The sequence below is a fragment of the Kryptolebias marmoratus genome, linkage group LG22 (genome assembly GCF_001649575.2).
Source record: "Kryptolebias marmoratus isolate JLee-2015 linkage group LG22, ASM164957v2, whole genome shotgun sequence".
Taxonomy (NCBI): domain Eukaryota; kingdom Metazoa; phylum Chordata; class Actinopteri; order Cyprinodontiformes; family Rivulidae; genus Kryptolebias; species Kryptolebias marmoratus.
In genome coordinates, this window is record NC_051451.1 from 24,506,960 (window position 1) to 24,526,702 (window position 19,743).

At 40.1% G+C, this 19,743-nt stretch overlaps 1 protein-coding gene across 4 annotated transcripts in view; it reads right to left on the minus strand.

The window, feature by feature from the left end:
- unc5b (unc-5 netrin receptor B) overlaps nt 1–12,839 on the minus strand; it is a 67,588-nt gene extending 54,749 nt beyond the window's left edge. For 3 of the 4 annotated variants that reach the window (XM_037973712.1, XM_037973711.1, XM_017412801.3), the window contains exon 1: nt 11,714–12,425. In XM_037973712.1, the coding sequence (XP_037829640.1) occupies nt 11,714–11,801 (88 nt within the window). In that variant the 5' untranslated portion in view covers nt 11,802–12,425. Of the gene's footprint in view, nt 1–11,713; nt 12,426–12,612 lie in introns of those variants that run through there. The other variant, XM_025005193.2, reaches the window with a different exon arrangement.
- Nucleotides 12,840–19,743: the final 6,904 nt, after the last annotated feature.

Below are 19,743 nucleotides of genomic sequence, written 5' to 3' on the forward strand. Positions count from 1 at the left end.
ATAAATAAAACTGCTAAAAATTTTGAAGACTGAAGAGGCGGCAGAATTCCACTTTGGTTTTTGTCCCACTCAGAATTAAACTCCATTTCTCCAAACTGAAGCTGTTTAAACATCTATGTGCAACAGGTAAGATATTATTTGTTCAAAACCTATGCACAAAACCCCACTTCAAAATATTCTGAATCATCCTTTTCTTTTCTCTTTGAGTTTAAAGTTAAAGTTGATGATAATTTGATGGATCATTAGGTTGTTTTCTGCAGGTTTGGCAAATGCTGTTGTGTAATGAGCATGAAAAAGTGCCCATCATACAACAAAAACTATCAATTTGGATTAATGTTTGAAAGACAGCGTGTTTCTTGCTCAGCCTGACTATAGACAGGAAAATTGTTACCAAACTCCTGTCTGTCATAGAACAAAGTAGGGGGTTAAAAGTTCACCCTAATTCATCTGCCAACACAAATAAAACCTCCTACATCTTATTGTTTAAGACAAATCTATAAAAAAGAGAAAGAAAGAAAAATAAACGCTACATTCACACAGATGTGTCACTTTATTATGCTTACACGGATTGTCCACTTTACCCCGACTTCGTTTAAAACCTCCAAGTCAGAATTTTCTACTGCATGAGCAGAAAGAGCGACCTCGATTCTCACTTTACGATTCTGTCTCATAATCCACCATGTGTGTGTGTTTTTCTGATTCCTTATCCCAACATCACACGATCCTTATCTGGAAGAAAATAAAGCTATCAGCCTAACAGTTGTGAGTCTAACTGTGGATAATGAATTACTGCTGTCGCTGACCTTGTTTTAATGTTAGCAGCTGTTGTGCAGCTAAATTCAGCATTTTAGTCCATAACAGCCTTCATATACAAAAAGTGAATTATAGCAGCTTGTGTGTTTATCCAGGTCTGTCAGCTTGAACGATCTTGAAACAGGAAAATCTGATTAAGACACTCTTTTCACTTTTTAAAATTTCATTTAGAAATAAAAACTAATAATTTTGGATGCGGTATATATAAATTTTAGGTGACTTGTTTCAAAAGGAGTAATTCCTGCCCTTTGGCATCAAACACAAACTGAGAAAAAATTCAGTTTAGTTTTTCCACAAGAGAGTGTTACCATGGAGTCACATAATTATATCTGTGCACAATCTGTTCAAACCAAGTTTTTTTTTTTCTTCCTCGTTCGGCTGCCAAGAAAGTGCGACGAACAACAAACATTTTGCCTAATTTTCCAGCCCCTTCCTTGTTGATAAATGATTTTGCAACGGCTGTTTATGCAAAATTTTAGTTTTCCGTTTGAGGTCAACAACTCCACCAACCGTCCCTGGCAAAAGTCCATCTCTGGCTCCAAAACAGCTAAAAATATTAACTTGTTTCCTTAAATGACCTCAAATTTTTTCCCTTAAGTCATTTATCAGACAAAAATAAAACATTAACATCCTTTTTTTGTATTCAAAAAACAGCATTTGTTTCTCCTGCTTGCTGACTAATAGAAAAAATTCTAGAAGACATTTTTTAATGAAGAAATTATCTTTTTGATACAGTTTTGATCACATTTTTTGTGAAAACCTCTGTTCACCCTCGTTTTATCTGTGTATTTGATGACACCAAGGCCTCTGAGGTGCTCCGAACAGTCCATCTGTCCCAGAATCTGTCAGTCCATCTGTCTGTATATCTGGCTCTCCACAGGTATGTCTGTCTGTCTCTAAAAGATCCATGTTTCTGTAATTAAGGCACAAAGGCTGAGAACAAGAGCTGGCTGCAGGCTGAATGTTGAAGCTTTAGAAATGGAGACAATGCTCTATGTTTAATGATCCGCTGTAACTATTCATCTCTCCAAGCAGAGCTGAAGAATGCTGCGATGATGCTCCTCGACTTCAGACTGAAGCAGAACCTTTCAGCTGCAGGAACCTAATTGTTTGAAACATTCACACTTCACCAAGGATTTTTATCACCCACCACCTTGAAAGATAGGCAATAATGTAAATGTGCGTGTGTTTGGCTGCCTATCTGTTAGCAACATATCTAATGCTATGCTTAAAGCTTTGCCATTAACTGAGTCAATCCTGTCTGTCTGTTAGCAAAATATCTCACGAACCAGCTGCCAAAAGAGAGTAATGATTAGATGTGCATCTACAATTAATTAATTCTGGAGTCAACCCAATTCAAAATAGTAACACAAACATTATTATAATTCAGTCAGTTTTACAGACACTGAGTTCAAATTTGGTGTGGTAGTAGCTGAGAGACATCCACAACACATATTTTGAGGACTAAAAAACATCTTTGTTTAAAACTTTTACATGCACGACTGCAGGTGAAATGCATTTCTTTAAGGAACGCTAGTTTAAACTGAATATGGATTACTAAAACACCTAGAAGAGGTTTAATGTGATTATAAAAGTCACATTTTTCCATGAACAATTAATATCTATGATGCTCACACACACACACACACACACCAGTTTTAGTTGTTGAACTGGTAGTGAAGTGAAGCTGAGTAACACCAGCAAGTGAGTCAGAACAGAGACAAGTTAATGAACCCTCGGCAGTCAGCATGGCTGTCCATCTGCTTTCATAATCCCCATAAACAGCAGACCATGCAGCGCACACACACACACCCACCCACACACACACACAACATATTGTCATCTGAAATAACCTACGTAAGGAATGAGGTCTGCATATGGGCTCTGTTTGTGTGTGTGTGTGTGTGTGTGAGTATTGGATTGGATGTTGCAGTGAAGGGTGGTGGGGAGGCCTCGTATGTCCAGTATAATGCCCATGTGCCTTACTTCAGCTCACCGGCTAATCTAAGCAGAGCAATGGGAAGAGGTGAGCGCGAGGTCGGCTGTTGAGCCCATCTGGTCAGCAGCAGGTAAGAGGCTTGGAACACACACACACAGACACACACACACACACCCACTTGATGTCCATGTTTGCCAGGACACTTAAATCTAGCCTTAATTACATGCAGGTACATCTGCCATGTTATATGAGAATCTCTCCCACATGGCGCCCGTTTAAAACGATTCCTAACCCGCCAGCGGCTGACGCTCGGAAGCATTTGAGTGTCACGTGACGCGTTGCAGCAGGAAACTAAACCAGATTTCGTTGTGTGCAATCAGAATAGCTGCCAGGACGAGGGACAGAGTGGTGTTTGTGTGAGCAGTGTGCTGATTGAGAGCGAGTGTCACCTCATTGTGACCCATGCAGAAAAAGGAGTGATACTTGGGTAATACAGTTGGTTCCCCATCAGTGTGCACTGCACACACACACAGACACTCACACACACTGAACACACAGCCGAAGCCAAGATGCACTTGTCAGCCTTTGATTAAGACCTGCATCCATGCGAGAAAGGAGAATCTTTACTGTGTGCTCGGAGGCTCCCAGTCAGAGCCTCGAGAGGAGAAATAAGAATTAGGTCCTAAAGCTGAAGACGGGTGGAGGAATTAAAGAGTGGATGAGGCCAGATCTCGTTCTTTCACTCCTCTATTTGCTATGGTTGCAATCCAAAAGTGTTTGCTCAGAAATGGGGATTATTGCAGCAACTGTGGCTGTTTGTTTGCATCTGCTTATGCTCTCAGGATGAAGCTAAATTCTGCGTATAGCAGACTTTTCCCAAAGCATGATCTTAAAGGATCAAACCCAAGAATGGGGATGAGAGGAATGGAAGGAAGATGAAATATAAGCAAAAAAAAAAAAAAAATGCAGCGACAAGTTACAAAAAGGAAATAAAAGAATCCAAAAGAGCTGAGAAGAAGGGCGGTAAAAGGAAAGCCCAGGAGAGTTGGACTGAACACTTGCTGACCTCTGATTAAGTGGCTGATCACTGCCCCAAACTGACAGGGACAATGAGCTTAAGAGACAAACACGATGCTTTAGCTCCACAGCAGACACTACATTAAAGTTGTACCTCACTAGGCTGCAACTGTTGGAAAGTAGACTCACTTGACTCAGAATTAGTCTCACTGAATTCTGAGTGTTTGCAGCCTAATGACCAGCTAGCTGTGCAGCCACATTTTGAACACTCCGTTTTGAAACATTACAGTTTATTTTTGTGTCTTGAAAAACTAATTTTAGGTCATGCACATCATTTTATTGTTCATCTCTGCCTACATTTTACCCACCTCGGCCCGCTGCCCAAACATTTATTTTTTTGGGTCATTGGTGGTTTTTGCATGTAAGATGTAGCAATAGATGGGGTCACAAGCATTTGTCACAATCATTTTGTGGGATGAGAGCTAAAAGGTTTGAGAACCACTCTACTAAAGTACAGTTTTAAATTGAAGATAGGCAGATTTGGACCTGTTTTTTTAATATAAATATAATTTTGAACATATGGGGCTGTAGCCTTAGATGTTTTCTGTCAGAGATGAGCTTCATGCAGGTGTCAAAATACAGATCTTGTGGTCCTGAGACAGGTTGGATACACTTGCAACAAAACTGAGGTGGTTTGAAGATGCCTGCAATTACTCTGTGACTATTTTGAAAGAAAATCTGTCTGTTCAAAATTCAAGTGACAAGACTTCAAGCCTCTGCGACTCAAACAAGGAAATTGGGAACTCCTGTGAATGTCGAGACAATCTGGAGACTCCCTTGAGAATGTTGTTCCCAACTAGTTGCCAGCAATCGCAGCCCAGTGAGGTACTGGCTTTAAATCACAGAGCAGCAGACTTCTGACATGCAGCCAGTCACACGAAATCCATCAAGCCTTCCCCTCCTCTCCTTTTACACACTCTCGCGTTCACAAATACATTCAATAAAAACCATTTGAGTTGACTTAAAACCCAAAGGAGGAGGGAAAAAAAGTAAGTTGTCTGAAAGTGCTGCTGTTGCCTAGCTGCGTGTTATACAGACAGAAAGACGCAGAATCATTTCCGTTTCTTTTCTCAGCCAGAGAGATGCACACGTATGCTCGGTACGCTCTTCTCTCCAGGGAGGTCTGTGTGTCATTCCCTTACTTTCGACACACCAGCTGCTCAATGTGTGCTCTGCGTTATAGAGCTTGATCCCACCTCGCACAAGCCCCCAATGGCACCCACATCCACTTGCACACAGGAATGACAAAAGCCCCCCGAGCTCCCTTCTTTCACCCACCCTCAACGATCCAGTCACCTCCCACATTCATAAGTACCTTAAGGACAGATGGGACCCTAATATGCGTTACACCCAGAGAAATGGGATTTTTCACAGTGTCTTCTAAAGAGTAATTCCCAAACTCTTCCAGAAAGCAAGCTTAAAAAAAATGATAGCGTGAGGGAGATACGGGTGACAGAGGTTGGTATATATGAGACTATAAAGCTATTTATAAGCCTCATGAGACAATCAAGAAGCTGAAGGAAGAAGAAAGGGGAGATGGGGACAAGTGATAGCAATTTATTAATGTGGATGTGGGGGAATGCAGCTTTGTATGCCAAATTTATTAAAGAAGCAAACGCTAACAGTCTTTGCCTTTTCCAACGTGGCACATTTCCTCTCCTGATGGAAAGCATGTTAAATAACTCACTTTGAGATAATTTTCCTTCAGTTAGCCAAGTCTGTGTGACACACACACACACACACACACAGACTGAAACAAACATGGGCTGTGAAATATTGGCTGTGGACTAAGAGAGGACTTGGCTCAACTGCCCTTTGAAGACAAAACAAGCCTCGATAAGAAGATGAGGAGAATCTATACGTTCTGAAGAAACAAAACAAAAAAACTTCTTTTTAGAGGAGAACACACGCAGAGAGCTGGAGCGGAGCGCAGCCAATCAAATGCTGACACAGCCTCTGATCTATGGACCTCATCACAGCCACTTTTACCGTGTGTGTATGCCTGTTTGGGGGGTAAAGGGGTTGCTCTGGATCAGGCCGGACCCCCCCTGTAGAGAATTCTGATCCTATTGGTCACAACGCTCAGAGTGCTGCTGAGATCTTAAATGAAAATTCCTGCACTAACTCACTTTCTTCTTCCAAGTGACCCAGCAGGCCTGCCGGTATTTTACACACAAATGGTACCTCTTTATCAGAGGATGTGGCTCAGCTTTGCATAAGTGTGTGTGGGTGTGTAGTGGTGGTTTGCTGTCTTTTTTGACTGTTTTGATGCGACAGAGATAGTTTTGTGTGTGTGTGTCACTTGTTAGAAGAGTTTGACATTGTTTTCTTTTTACATCAATAGTGATGCAACAGTAACACACCTCTTTATCACAGAATCAGAGTTCCTGTTGGAGACGTGAATAAGAGTGTGTGTGTGTTCCCTTGCTGTCCCCTTTTACCCCACACAAAGGGGCAGAAAAAAAGCTCTTTGGAGTGTCCTATTCATCTAAAGCACAATGGAACCCCACAGAGGTTTTCTTCCTGCTTCCCTGTCTGCTCCACCCATCTGCCCCCACAGGGCAGGATGGAAGGGCAGGGGGTACCCCGTCCTGCCAGCAGAACAGAAACTCAGCTCCCATCTGCCACTGAAACCGTTCATCCTCCACCTCAAAGTTCATCCATCATAAACATTAACTTCTCTTTTTTTAAAACTATGTTGCCTATATTAAAAACCAAGCATTCCTTAAAGGAATGTATATCACCCGTCACTTTTCACACCCGGGTTTTGAAGTAATTACCGTCATATGATGAAAAGGAACAGTTATAGATGATTATGTCGAACCTTGTAAATGACGTTATGCGACATCTCATGTGATACTGTAAATTTTGTGAGATTCGGTAGCTCTCAGAGTATGTGCTGTGGATGGCTCTCAGCTACTACCACACAAAATTTTGGCTCAATATCTGCAAAATCTACTGAGTTTTAGCTATTTAGGGGTTGACTAACGTTGAGTAACTTGGGGAGATATCTTGAATAGGGCTGACTCCAAAAGCTATTCAGCTTTAAACTTACTCCAGTGTTACTTTCTGAAAGTTTCATAAAAATTCCTCCAGTGGTTTATCAGCTATTTTGGTAACAGACAGACACACAAGCATGAGCAACAACAACATAATGTTTTACCTTTAACAACAAGGGATTATGAAAATACACTGGTAGAAGATCCCCATCAAGGTGTGACAAAAAGACATTTTAAACCTTAATTATTAAATCACTCCAAACTCTAAATACTTTAACATACTACTGCATCTTTACCATATAAAATAATGTCCTCTTTTTAAAGCTATATCTCAAGAACGTCTGTCTGTGCTCAAAGCTTTCTTTTTGCTCTTAATTCTTCCTTCCATTCTTCACAGTCAGCTCCCTCCTCCATTTACTGCGCTGCTTTGCTCTTCCACGGAGCCCTTTGCTGTTTGCTGCAGATTTATAGTCCAGTCTAACATGCACAGTATTGGCAAAGCATTAAACATGTCTACTCTTAATACTGCAAGCTCTTTCCATCGATAAGAGCCTTAATAAAAACATCCCCCCTTGGTGGATTTGTGTGTCTCTTTTCACTTTCAACCCTCTGCCTCCCTCCTCGACAATATCCTTCTTTCTTAACTACTGTTTCTTCTGTTGTTGCAAGCCATATCCTGGTTCCTCCGCACATTTTTCCCCCTCTCCTCTCTTACCACCTCTGTGTCTGGTTTAATGATGCTTGAATGCCACTGCTACAGAGGGTTTTTTTTTTTTTTTCCTTCACTCTGTTCTCATAAAGGATGCCTAAAAGCCCTGACCATTCTGTCTCGGAGCCCGTCCTTTTTTGTGAATATGTAAAAGTTTTTTAGCGTTTCAGCCATGTGTTCACACAGAAACAGTGTTTTAGGAGCTTCCCCAAATTATAAGATCTGGAGAGAAATAATATTTAAACTTTGTGTTTTTGTATGGACAGCTTAAACACAACCTTTTTAAAAACTATATCATAGACTTATTTCTAACATAACCTATGACTGCTAACATGACAAAGGGATCGGCAGTAACAACACTATCCTGTACTTTTATGGTCTTGTAGTTTAAAAGGTACATTAATAAATCAAATATAAAAAGGTTATCCTGAACTACAAAAAATGGTGCAGTTTGAAAGAGTTTACTCCTAATTAGTGTCTTTCTTGTTGTGTTTACAGTTCCAACAATAAACTATAAATAATATTATGGTATTCAGTCTATTGTCTGTATATATACCGTCTAAGCTTTATGTTCATGCTCCACACCTTGTTTCCTGGTTTAGGTGTATATTCGTGGCAGAGCTACAGCGCCACACACAGCCCTGGAATAGTTACTACAACATTTTGATGGATGAAAAATATTTCTATACTATATATATTTTTAGAAACAAGAAAAAAAAAAAGTTTTAGAAAAAAATGTTTCTGCGTGGATGGGGCCTCAATGTGTTGCTTACAATTTCATTTATTTTCCAGCTCTTGTTTTTCTTTTTGTCTTCTTTACTTTTGGATGGATAGCATTACTCTTAAGTAACCTTTTTTCTTTTGGTTCATCATCTGTAGTAGCTCCCAGCACACTTCCTTGAACTGAACCATAAATGCACTTTCTTCCCCTGAAATCTTTCACTACTTACAGTAGCCGTCCGTATCGGTTACTATAAAGAGCTCAGCAGCTGTTCCCCTCCCAGTTCTGTCTCTTTTGCCATCTCAGATGTCAAGAATTTGAGCATCATAAGCACATTTTAAATATTAACAAAGACCACTTTGCACGTATGAATAATACAGCAGGGAGGGCAGTGGCTGCCCAGCGATCCCATCCCCTGCCGCCTGCCGGCCATAAAACTAATGCACTGCCCCAGGACGGAGCGCGGCCCGGCTCGGCCCGGTGTGTGTGTGTGTGTGAGCAGATCCAGTCTGGCTCATGGAGAGCTGTCTGACTCAAACCACCTGCCTAAAACCTCTGCAGATGCAACAGCCTGGCAGCACTTTTGTTTTGACTGTGTGTTTCAGAGACACTCAAATCTAATCTGACATCTCAATCTGTTGAGTGTCTTTGAAGCCAAATCTACTTAGGTGTTTGCTTGAGGTTAGCTCTGTTGTCACATTCCTTTCTTCGCATGCATCTAAGTCACACACTCTGGTCATGGAAAAAAGTTGCAGAAATCTGCTGGCCGCTCTGGAGATCAAGGGAGCGCCACTGAAGATGGGATATCATGCCTTTGTCTGTGTCTGTGTATCTGTTAGCAACATATCTCATGAACCATGAGACAGATTTAAATGAAACTCTCAGAAAGTAATCATTGGATGTGCATCTAAACCTATAACTTTTGGAGTTAACCCAATTCAAGATAAATGTTACATCTAATTGTCCATAATAAACACAAAATGGCTATAACTCAGTCAATTTAATAGATATTGGGCTAAATTTTGGAGTGACAGTAGCTGAGAGTCATCCCCAACACATACTCTGAGTGCCAACAGATCACAGGAGATCTTTGCTCAAAACTTTGACACAAAGGCAGCATTTTCAAGAAATGCTCATTTCATTTTGAAGTTTTTCAGATAGAGCCAGTCAGGAAGAATCCCAGTCCTGACACAAATGAGATGACACACTGAGTATGACTTTTCTGTTTTCTTTCAGACCTTTGTGGGAGCATCAGCCTCCCAGTCCGTATGCTAGTCACTTGGCTTTGTCCTTTACAAACACCTTACTTAAGCCATTAATAATGGCACGCAGACTGCAAGAAGAGTGGACGGCAGGAAAGTAACTCGAGACGAGTGTTCCTGGCATACCAGGTAATTAATGTATATGTCAACATGGGGGGAAAAAAAAGCAGAAAAACATGAAAGCTCAGCAACACAGGTAGGAACTGAGACGGGATCTGGGAGGAAGACACAGCAGAGGAAACGTTTACACACTCCAGGAGGGAAGATAAATGCAATCTGTCCGTCCCATCACACCTTCCATAAATTTATCTGTGCCTTCCTCTCTCCCAGACAGAAACTTTACTGGGGCACACAGCGCTATTGTCTCCCTGTTCCCTTCCCTAAACCTCCTCCCAGATCTGCTCCTCCCCTCAACTGCTTTTTATAAATATTTTTAAATTCTTATGAAAGGATTTCAGAACAGCCCACAATTTTAATAAACATAAGCTGCTTTTCTGCTCCGCCTGTTCAAGAGAATAACACACACAAGGACCTCAGGAGGCGTAGGCATGGGGGGGAGACACTTATTGGCCCTCAAAGAAATGGCAACATTCTTGGCAGACAGTCAGTGTATCTACAAAAAGATTACTTCTATCACTAAGAAAAATGAAGTTCTTCACCAGAGGATCAGATTTATACGTCTTCTTTGAGCTAAGCTAAATATTCTGCACACAATGCTTCCTGCATTGTTCCTTTTATTCAACCAAATGTAAATCAAGCTAAATCCACTAAAGCCTCTGATTTCTGTCCTGTTTTTAAATCTGGTCATACATTTCTGTACACTGACAGAAGAATAAAAGAATATTGATGAAAAGTGGGAACTTTCTGTCTCATCTGTTTACCAATTTACAAACACAGGACTGAATGCTGCTTCTTACAACACTTGGAAATCCACTGCCTGATGTCTGATATGTCTCCGAATGAAACTTTCTCCCATTATAATATTAAAATACACAACTAGAAGTGGACTGATATGAGTTTTTCTGTCTTATGCTGATCTTTAGAAATCAGGACAGCGAATGTTTTGTCACTGTTTTGTACTTTTCATTGAACAAAATATGTTAATTGCTCAATTTAAATAAACATAAATCAAACAACCCTTAGAATAACTTAAAAATAATATAAATAAGGAGCATTCTCACTTAAAAAACTAAACTGTCTGTTGCATCTTCAGTTTCCTACTTGGTAATTGATAAAGTGAGAACAGAAATGGCTGATTTTTTAAAGTAGGCAATATCAGCCAATTAAAATCAATCTCCTTCTATACACTACTAATATAAATAAAGTATAGGGAAAAAGTACAGTATTTTAAAAAACTGTTCAAAAACGAGACAAATCACACTCTTAGAAATAAAATCAAGCTGTTGTGAGAATTACACAACCGTTTCCAATTATATGTAATCCCTTTAATCAAATTTGAAGTTAAAATGAGCAGTTTTAGGTGTAATAAAAGCAACTAAATACTTCTAATTAAATCCAACTAATTAAAACCTACTATTTCTTTCACTGAGAAAAGATTGTCCCAATGTGCTTTCTGGCATGTTTCCCCAAAGTGTTTTAATCTTTTGAATCAGTTGCCTGTTTGGTGAGGAGTTTTTTTATTATTATTATTTACATTTAAACAACTAAATTTACTGGAGCCAAGTGAAGTAAATGTAGCATATGCATTTTTAGAGTGCAAGTCTGAACACCATTTATGTGTTGCATGTTTTATTGAGGAACAACATCTTTCTCTTAAAGTTTGTCAAGTGTTCTTTTCATTTCACATCATGGCTTCTTTGCTTTTCCCTGCCGGAGAGGCCAGGGAGGCACGGAGCAAAACCTTAATTACTCCCTGAGCACCAGGGGAGTTGGATTTTTCCGCTCCAAGTAGAACAGAGAACTCTGAGCTCAGATTTACTGTAAGACTGAAGACTTTGCTGTTGCTCTGTGTGTCTGTGTGTGTGTGTGTGTGTGTGTGTGTGTGTGTGTGTGTGTGTGTGTGTGTTAAAAAGAGTATAGGTCAGCAGGCTGAACTGATCCTACCCTCCTTCTCAGACAAGACCTTTAAAAGGTAACTTCTTAAGTAAAATATTAAAGATTTGGTTGTTTGTATTGCATAACATGCCAGTTTTTCACCCCAGATAATGATTATAGTTTAATTATAAAACTTACCAGTAGCAGACACGACCCATCCCCAAACCAGGAGGAGGAAAAGCCGAGGACCGACAACTTGGACGCGCCGCATTCGAAGAGAGCGCATCTTTTCCGGCTACGCCGTTTGGGAACGGCTCCGGTTGTCCACAGCAAGGTTCTCCTGCCCGACACCGACCCCGGAGGACTTGGAGTTCATTAACTGTGGGAAAGAATTGAGCGGTTCAGTAATCAGTGACTCTCTTGTCCGTTGGCGCAAACAGCACATCCATCACCAAACTGTGCGTCTGAAGAGATGGGGGGTCTTTACTCCGTTCAGGATCAAAGTTTTCAGAGGTCCTTTTTAAATTTGTAAATAATAAATTGTCCGTACAGTTCCAAGTTGACCTGCTTTCCAGCTTTCCTCTGCTTGAACGAGTCTAAAGCGCAGAAAGGCTCGCCGAGAGTCACCAAAAACTTTGACGCATCGCTGCGCTGAATGAACCAAAAACGCACCAAAATAGAGGATCCAGCTCCCAGGAAACAAAAAAAGTTGTTTGGCGACTATAAACAAGAAAAGAGTGCAGCAGGTAGAAGCCGTCAGGCAGGAAAAAGCCCCCCCAAAAGACTAAAGTCCAGACTGAAGTCCCCGCGCGTCTCGCCTCGTCCCGGTCAGCAAGGTGTAAACATGAACACGGGGAGCTCCGGACTACCAGTCCCCGCCCGGCCAATCATTGATCATCCTCCTCCTCCTCTGAAGGCTGAAGGCTGAACAAGTGAAGCTACAACNGGGAGGAGGGGGAGGGGGAGGGGGAGGAGGGGAGAGACAGAAAACCCGGACTGCGGGGCCCACAGATCCGCGCTGGATTTACCAACTATGTATCCATCTTCCTAATTATTAAAAAAAAAAAAAACTTCCTTTCAAATATTTAAATACTTACTGTCTCTAAAAGACACCAAGCGCGCTGAGCTGTGAGCTGCTGTTTCCTGTCAGTGCCTCCTTTGCCCCTTTCTCAGGTCAAATTTTACCCCCAGTGGCCACAAGAGAGCAGCCTCTCATAAATGAGCCCATCTGCAGAGGGGCTCCGGCTCCTGCGGCTCCTCTGGCTCCTCTGGCTCCTGCGGCTCCTGCGGCTCCTGCGGCTCGCTTCACGCGCAAAGTCCTTCCCTGTGATGGAGAGCGCGTCTGAAAGTGGCCACCAACACAAGGGGAGAAGGATGAAGATGTTTGGTTTTGTTTTATGAGCAGCTGGACTCTAAACATCATTCAAAGGTGATGATAAACTGGTAAATGTTTTTTTTTCCACCTTGTTATCAGATTGCACAAGATCTTCAAGATTTTGCCTTTAACTGCTTGGAGTCAACTCTGTAAGCAAAATATCTCATGAACCACTGGACGGATTTTAATGAAACATTTAGGAAATACTCATTAGGTGTAAATCTACAACTGATTAACTTTTGGAGTCAACCCAATTCAAGATGGCCTCCACAGCAAACTGAACTTACAAAAAAACCCAAAATGTCTATTTTACAAATATTGTGCTAAGATTTGTTGTGGTAGTAGCTGAGCATTATCCCCAACACTTACGTGGAGCTCTTCACTGCAAATTTCTGTTTTAAACTTTGGCATCAGCTGCAGCAGTCAACTCTTTTTGTCTGTTAGCAAAATATTTCATGAACCGCTGGACAGATTTTAAAGAAACTTTCAAAAATGCAATCTTCGGATTTTCATCTACAGCTGATTAAGTTTCAGAGTCAGCCCAATTCAAGAGATCCACCACAGCTAATTCACATTAGCCAACACAAAAATGGCTATAAATCAGTCAAATCAGAGCTCAGATCTGTTGTGGTAGAAGCTGAGAGTCATTCACAACACATACTCTGAGTGTGCCATCTCATGATATTACATACTTGCATGATGTCATTTTCCAGGTTTGACCAAATTGGCTACAACTCCGTCATTTCTCAACATAAGATGATCCCAGTCTAAAACTGTGGCATGAAAGGTTGGCGGGCGATATGCATTCCTTCAAGGAATGCTAGCTCTTTAATGTCTTTTTTGCTTCTTTCTTGTTGCATCCTCATTTTAATTAAAACAATTCCTCTAATCTACAGATGAATACTTAATAAAAGTATTCGTGCAGAGGAACTAATATTACTTTCTGATGCTGGTTGTGGGTTGCTTGTTGCCCTCATGGTTGCCAGATCTCAGTCTAGATTTAAGAGCCAACACCATCATCAAAACACACCGATGCTGTTCCATTTCCACATAACAGCTCCCGGGAATCTGTGTCAAAGATCACTGAAGTTATTCTACAAATCATCTCATGTTAAATCAGCTGAGATTTTGCCATTTGGTGTTTTCTACAGTTGGCTTTGGCAACCATCTTGATTTGGATCGATTCTAAAAATGAATCAGCTGAAGATGTACAGCTAATGATTATTTTCTGACAGCTTAATTAAAATCCATCCAGTGATTCATGAGCTATTTTGCTAACAGACAAACAGGGTTGACTCCAACAGTTCATGGCAAAGAGGTCACTCAGTGCATTCTTGAAGTATGCTCAGCTACTACCACATCAAATTGTAGCTCAACATCTGTAAAACTGACATTTTTGTGTTGCCTAATATCAGTTAATTGTGGCGGCCATCGTGTGAACTGAACTGACTACAAAAATTCATCTATTTTTACTTTCTGAAAGTTTCATTAAAATCCACTCAGCGGTTCATGAGATGAACGATACAAACAACCACAGAGACAAAATCATTATCGCTCCACCTTCAGAGGTGGGCGATAAACAGCAATTATTTTCACTGAAAAATGTCCTCGATTATCACCTCATCCATTTCTCCAGGACTTTCCTTAATAGAAGTTTATCCTTGCATGACTTTCACCTTCAGATCAGACACTTTCATGTATAAAAATCCTCCAGATTAAAGACGCGAGAACATGAGGAACGCCGAGTTCTCGAAGCGTGTTTGGAGGCTGACAGAGAAGCGGTCGCTTGAGCCTGGACCTCTGAGACAAGTGAGGAGCTCGCAGCAGAACCTGCAGAACCTGCAGCTGCTGCTCCAGTCCTACATAAGAGGTCATCATCCATCCGGACAAATGATGATTTCAACAAACTCAAATTCTGCTTTTTATTTCGCTGAGGGCACAGACTCTACAGAGAGGATTGTTTTTTTTTTATTCTAACTGGTGAGCGGAGAGGGACAGAGATACTCTCAGTAATGATGGGAGCAGGCAGTGGGTAATGTGTGAAATGGAGTTTGCAGGTTGTGTCTGAGACGAATTTCGCTTCTGAAGCTGCAAATTCCTTTTTTCTCTCTGGTTGCATGTCTGTTCATGGCATAGGTTCTGATTTTGTTTTGTTCCACCTTCACTTTTATGTGTTTTCACAATCGTCCGCTGCAGAAAGGCAAAGCAGCGATTGTGTTTTTACCCCGTCTGTGTGTGTTAGTTTGACTGTAGTGTGATGGATTTCAACGAAACTTGCAGAAAGTGATGATCGGATCTACCTCTACAACTGACTGACCTTTGGAGCCAACACAATTCAAGATGGCTGCCACAGTCAAAAGCACAAACATAACTAAAACTCAGTCAATTTTACAAATACTGTGCTAAAATTTGGTGTGGTAGCAGCAGACAGTCATTCACATCACATACTCTAAGTGCTACTTACTGGGTGAGGTCTTTGCTTAAAACTTCAGCATTAACTGTTGGAGTCAATCTTGTTTGTCTGTTAGCAAAATACCTCATGAACCACTGCGTGGATTTAAATTAAACTTTCAGAAAGTAATCGTTGGATGCATATCTACAATGAATTAACTTTTGGAGTCAGTTAAGTTCAAGATGTTCACCACAGCTAAGTGACATCAGCCAGCACAAAAATGCAGATTCTTAGCTAAAATCAGATGTGGTAGTAGCTGAGAGTCATTTAAAACACATACTCTGAGTCTGACATTGCATGAGTTTGTACATAATGTTATTATAAAGGTTTTGACAAAAATGGCTACAACGCCATCATTTCTTTACATAATTACTTACTCTAAAACTGTGATATGAAAGCTGGCGGGAGATAAGCATCCCTTCAAGGAATACTAAGCATTTAATTCCTTTCTGCATTAACTGAGTGAATTCTATCTGCTGCATGCAGCTATTGTAAGTCTGGAAAATTCACAATTATATGATGAAATTGTGCCTAAAGTGCAGACTGTTAGCTGCGATTTGATGGTTTTTCACTGCATTGAAATCTGTAAAGAACGGTTTTGGTTTTTGATATGTAGAAATCTGTCAGGAGCCCAAAATGCTGCTGAACAATTTAACACAGAGCCATGAATAAAACGTTATTTTTAGAAAGAAAAAAAAAAGAAATCCTACCAGAGGGAAAGATTTCCCAAAGTGTGAAACTCACGGACTTAAAGCAACACAGAAAACTGCAGCTGTGTTCAGCTTTGTCACAGTTTTGTTTGTGGAATCTAAAGATTGGGTTCAGATTAGGGGGATGCCATAACTGCAAAAGTTTCGCTCCTCCCAGGGGCTTTTGAAAGCATTGTCCGTCCTGCACGTGGTCTTCACAACTTCTGCTGGTTCTGGCTGAATCAGAGCAGACATTTTTCTCGGTACACCTCAGAATTTATCTGCTGCTCCCCTCTTTTGTCACATCATCAATAAAAAGTTAGTGACCTATTTGAATCCACGTAGTTGCTCGTGTTGTCAGGTTTTATTGCCGGCTGACGAAAGGCAAAAGGTGGATGATTGAGGTTCTGCCCGTCTGTGTGAGCATGTTAGTCTGTCTGTCTGTTAGCAAAATATCTATATTTTATTGAAACTCTCAGGAAGTAATCATTGGATGTACATTAAAACTGATTCAGTTTTGGAGTCAGCATAGTTAAATATGGCCGCCACAGCTAAGTAACTTTAGCAAACACAAAAATGGCATCAATTTTAAAATTATTGAGCTAAAATTTGGTGTGGTAGTAGCTGAGAGTCATCCCCAAATCACATATCTGAGCAGCTTTTTTGCTACTTTCAGCAGTTTTCTACATTTAGCTTTTATCAAGCATTTTGCTCCTTTTAGCGTTTAGCTTGTGTTCTGCTTCGTTTAGCTTTCACGACTCTGTTTCATATATTTTTAGTAAATATCAGCAGTCCTTCAGCATTCACTGTTTTACAGAAAATACATTTTTCCCTCATTTTAAATGCAGTTCATTTAATTATTCAAACATAACAGCAACGTGAATTTTTGTGAACACCCAAGACAGCAAAATAAAAAGCACCAGCACTGAAATAAATATAGAACTGTAGGTATTTGACACAACACTGTGTTATTTTTAAATCTCGACACCTCACAGTGACTCATCGGACTGTGAGGAGAGGAGCCCATTTGTCAGGTTGATTATACTGTATTTGGTGACACATCCTGTACCTTTGTGTGCTTACTCAGGGCGTTAGTATTAGCTCTAGCTTTAATTAAACAATATGTGGTGCGTTTCTGTCTTTCAGACATGCCCCCAATTATTAGTGAGATAATGACGAAGCAGAACTTGCCATGAGTCTCATTTTATTTAATTGAATATATAAGTCAAGGGCACCCGATGGAAAACTGGAGGTGAAGGCTGAGGAAAAGAAAAGCCATAATCGAGTGGATGGAGCTCATGTGCCGTGCACCATCCGGAGGAAGACACAATAAGAAAGCCGGGGCTATTATTAAGGTATAATAGGTTATCCAGCAAGGACTGTTTAGCACCAGTGGCTCTGTGCTGCTTTGTGTTGCAGGCTTGACATAAAAAGGATCAAATTGCGTATCTCTGTAAAACAGAGAGGAGCTCTAAAAATAGGAGACGTGCTCTAGAAGTTGCTGTGGAGATAATTGAATATTATTTTCAGGAATGATTAAGTTGACCTATCCAACAGACTAATTATTTCTTGCAGGCCGGAGCAGAACTTGTTTAATAGATGTTGGTCGCAGTGAATAAGGGAAAAATAAAGCAGCCAATCTGCAAGCTGTCTGCTGAGCAGGAGAGCAGTATATGTGGGAAAAAATGAATAATACCCATCATTAGAGTTTGGCTTGAGGAATGAACACAGATTTATCTTGCATTTCTTCCCAGCAGTAGTGTCCTGAGTTGGGTTGGAAGCAGTGTCCTATTTTCTCGAAGAATTTTGTGCATTCGCTCAGGTATGGATTTATGTCTGCTCTGGAGCTTTATGTGCGTTCTGTTTCTGTCCCTTTTAAAATTATTTCATCATAAACCTACTTCACCACTGAGAATGTGTTTTCCCACCGCTTTTATTATTATGTATTTATTGGACAAATTAAGATGTTTATTAATTCACAAAGTATTTATTTTTTATTAGTAAAGCTTCAAGTTAGTGTCTCTGTAATAGGAAAACCAGGATGCGTTTCAACTCCTGTTGTTTGTAAGATCATACAAATGATTAATAACAGCTTCAAACGCATTTCGTGTTAGACTCTATAAATTTATAAGCTTTTATACAACTGTGTAAAAGTCTCGAGCCTACTCTAATTTCTTCATATTTTGCTTCCATAAAACCAGACTTTCTTGAAATCTGTAAGTGATAATTCCTAAGAGTTTTTTCCTTTTATTTTAGTTACTTTTTAATGCTCCATTAGTCCTGTTCTTGTACAGTTTCAATAAAACCCATTTGTTTGCTTATTTACTTAACATTTAGGAATAATTCAAGTAAAAGAAAAAAGGCTCAGTGATTGAGCCAGTGTTATTCCATCTATTGTACATCAGATTTTAGCCTAATAGCTGTTTATTATCAGCTTTATGTTGCAAAAATACTTTTAGGCTGATAGGGAAGGGCATTTGTGACATTTTCTTTTGAGACTCAGATTTTTAAACATGCAACCTGAAGATGCTGTTCAAACTTGATATTTTAGCTAAAGTGTTCTGTGAGGGTATAACGCTGTTTCACCCCTCAGGTTAGGTGACTTTTTAAAACCTGAGTGGTTCATAAATCAGAACAAGCAGGAAAAAAAACCTTCCTCTGAACTTTGTCAGTTGCACAAACTGGATAAAAAAAAACTTGGAAAAACCTAAAAGACCTAAAAATATTCTGAAGTAGTAATTCTTGAGAAAAATATATGAATACTAGGGATGGCTCAAAACATTTGTGTAGTATTACCTGCTGACTTGAAAGTCTTTGTTTGGATCGTATCTCATGAACCACCGGACAGATTTTAATGAAACTCTCAGAGAGCAGTTACTGGACATACATCTATAACTCATTAACTTTTGACATCAACCTGACTCAATATGGCCGACACAGCTAATCAAACACAAAAAGGCTCCAACTCAGTCAACTTCATCGAGACTGAACTCATAATTCTTTGAGGGCTAACAGGTCAGGAAACATCTGTAATGATGGAGATGGTTTGATTGATTTCGACCCTAGAATACAGGTAGCAGGTAGAAATATCCGAAATATTTAAGGAATAAAAACCAAACCAGAGAGTAAACAGGAGTAAAACATAAAGAAATAACTCGAACCAAACAGATGACTTACATACGGAGGTCTGGCAGAGCAAAGTGAAAACAAGGAGCTTTTTTCTGCTGCAGGGTTGATCAGTGAGTCAGAGCAGCTGAGAAGATTACTAATGAATGACAGGTGTGTGTGTGTGTGTGTGTGTGTGTGTGTGTGTGTGTGTGTGTGTGTGTGTGTGTGTGTGTGTGATCAGACAAACAAGGGAGCTGAAAAGAAACTATGGCCAGATACAGAAAAATAGGTGACTAAGAATATGTCCTGAAAAGGCTCCGGCTGAAAGTAAATGAAACATACTGATAAGTTAAATCTAAAACAGAAAAAAACACAAATCAAAATCACCAAAACCGCCCCAAACCGTGACGTTTTCATTGTTTAAAACAATAACGTGTGCAAGGCAGCAGGTGACATGCACTCCTTTAAAGAATTTAATTTAGGGTTAAGTTGTTCAAAACAAATGCAATCTCTAAATTTAACTGACTCATTATGTTTTTATTAAATTAGGAGCTTCTGTTGTTTCATTAAATCATGCTCTGAAGAGGAAAAAAATAAAATCTTG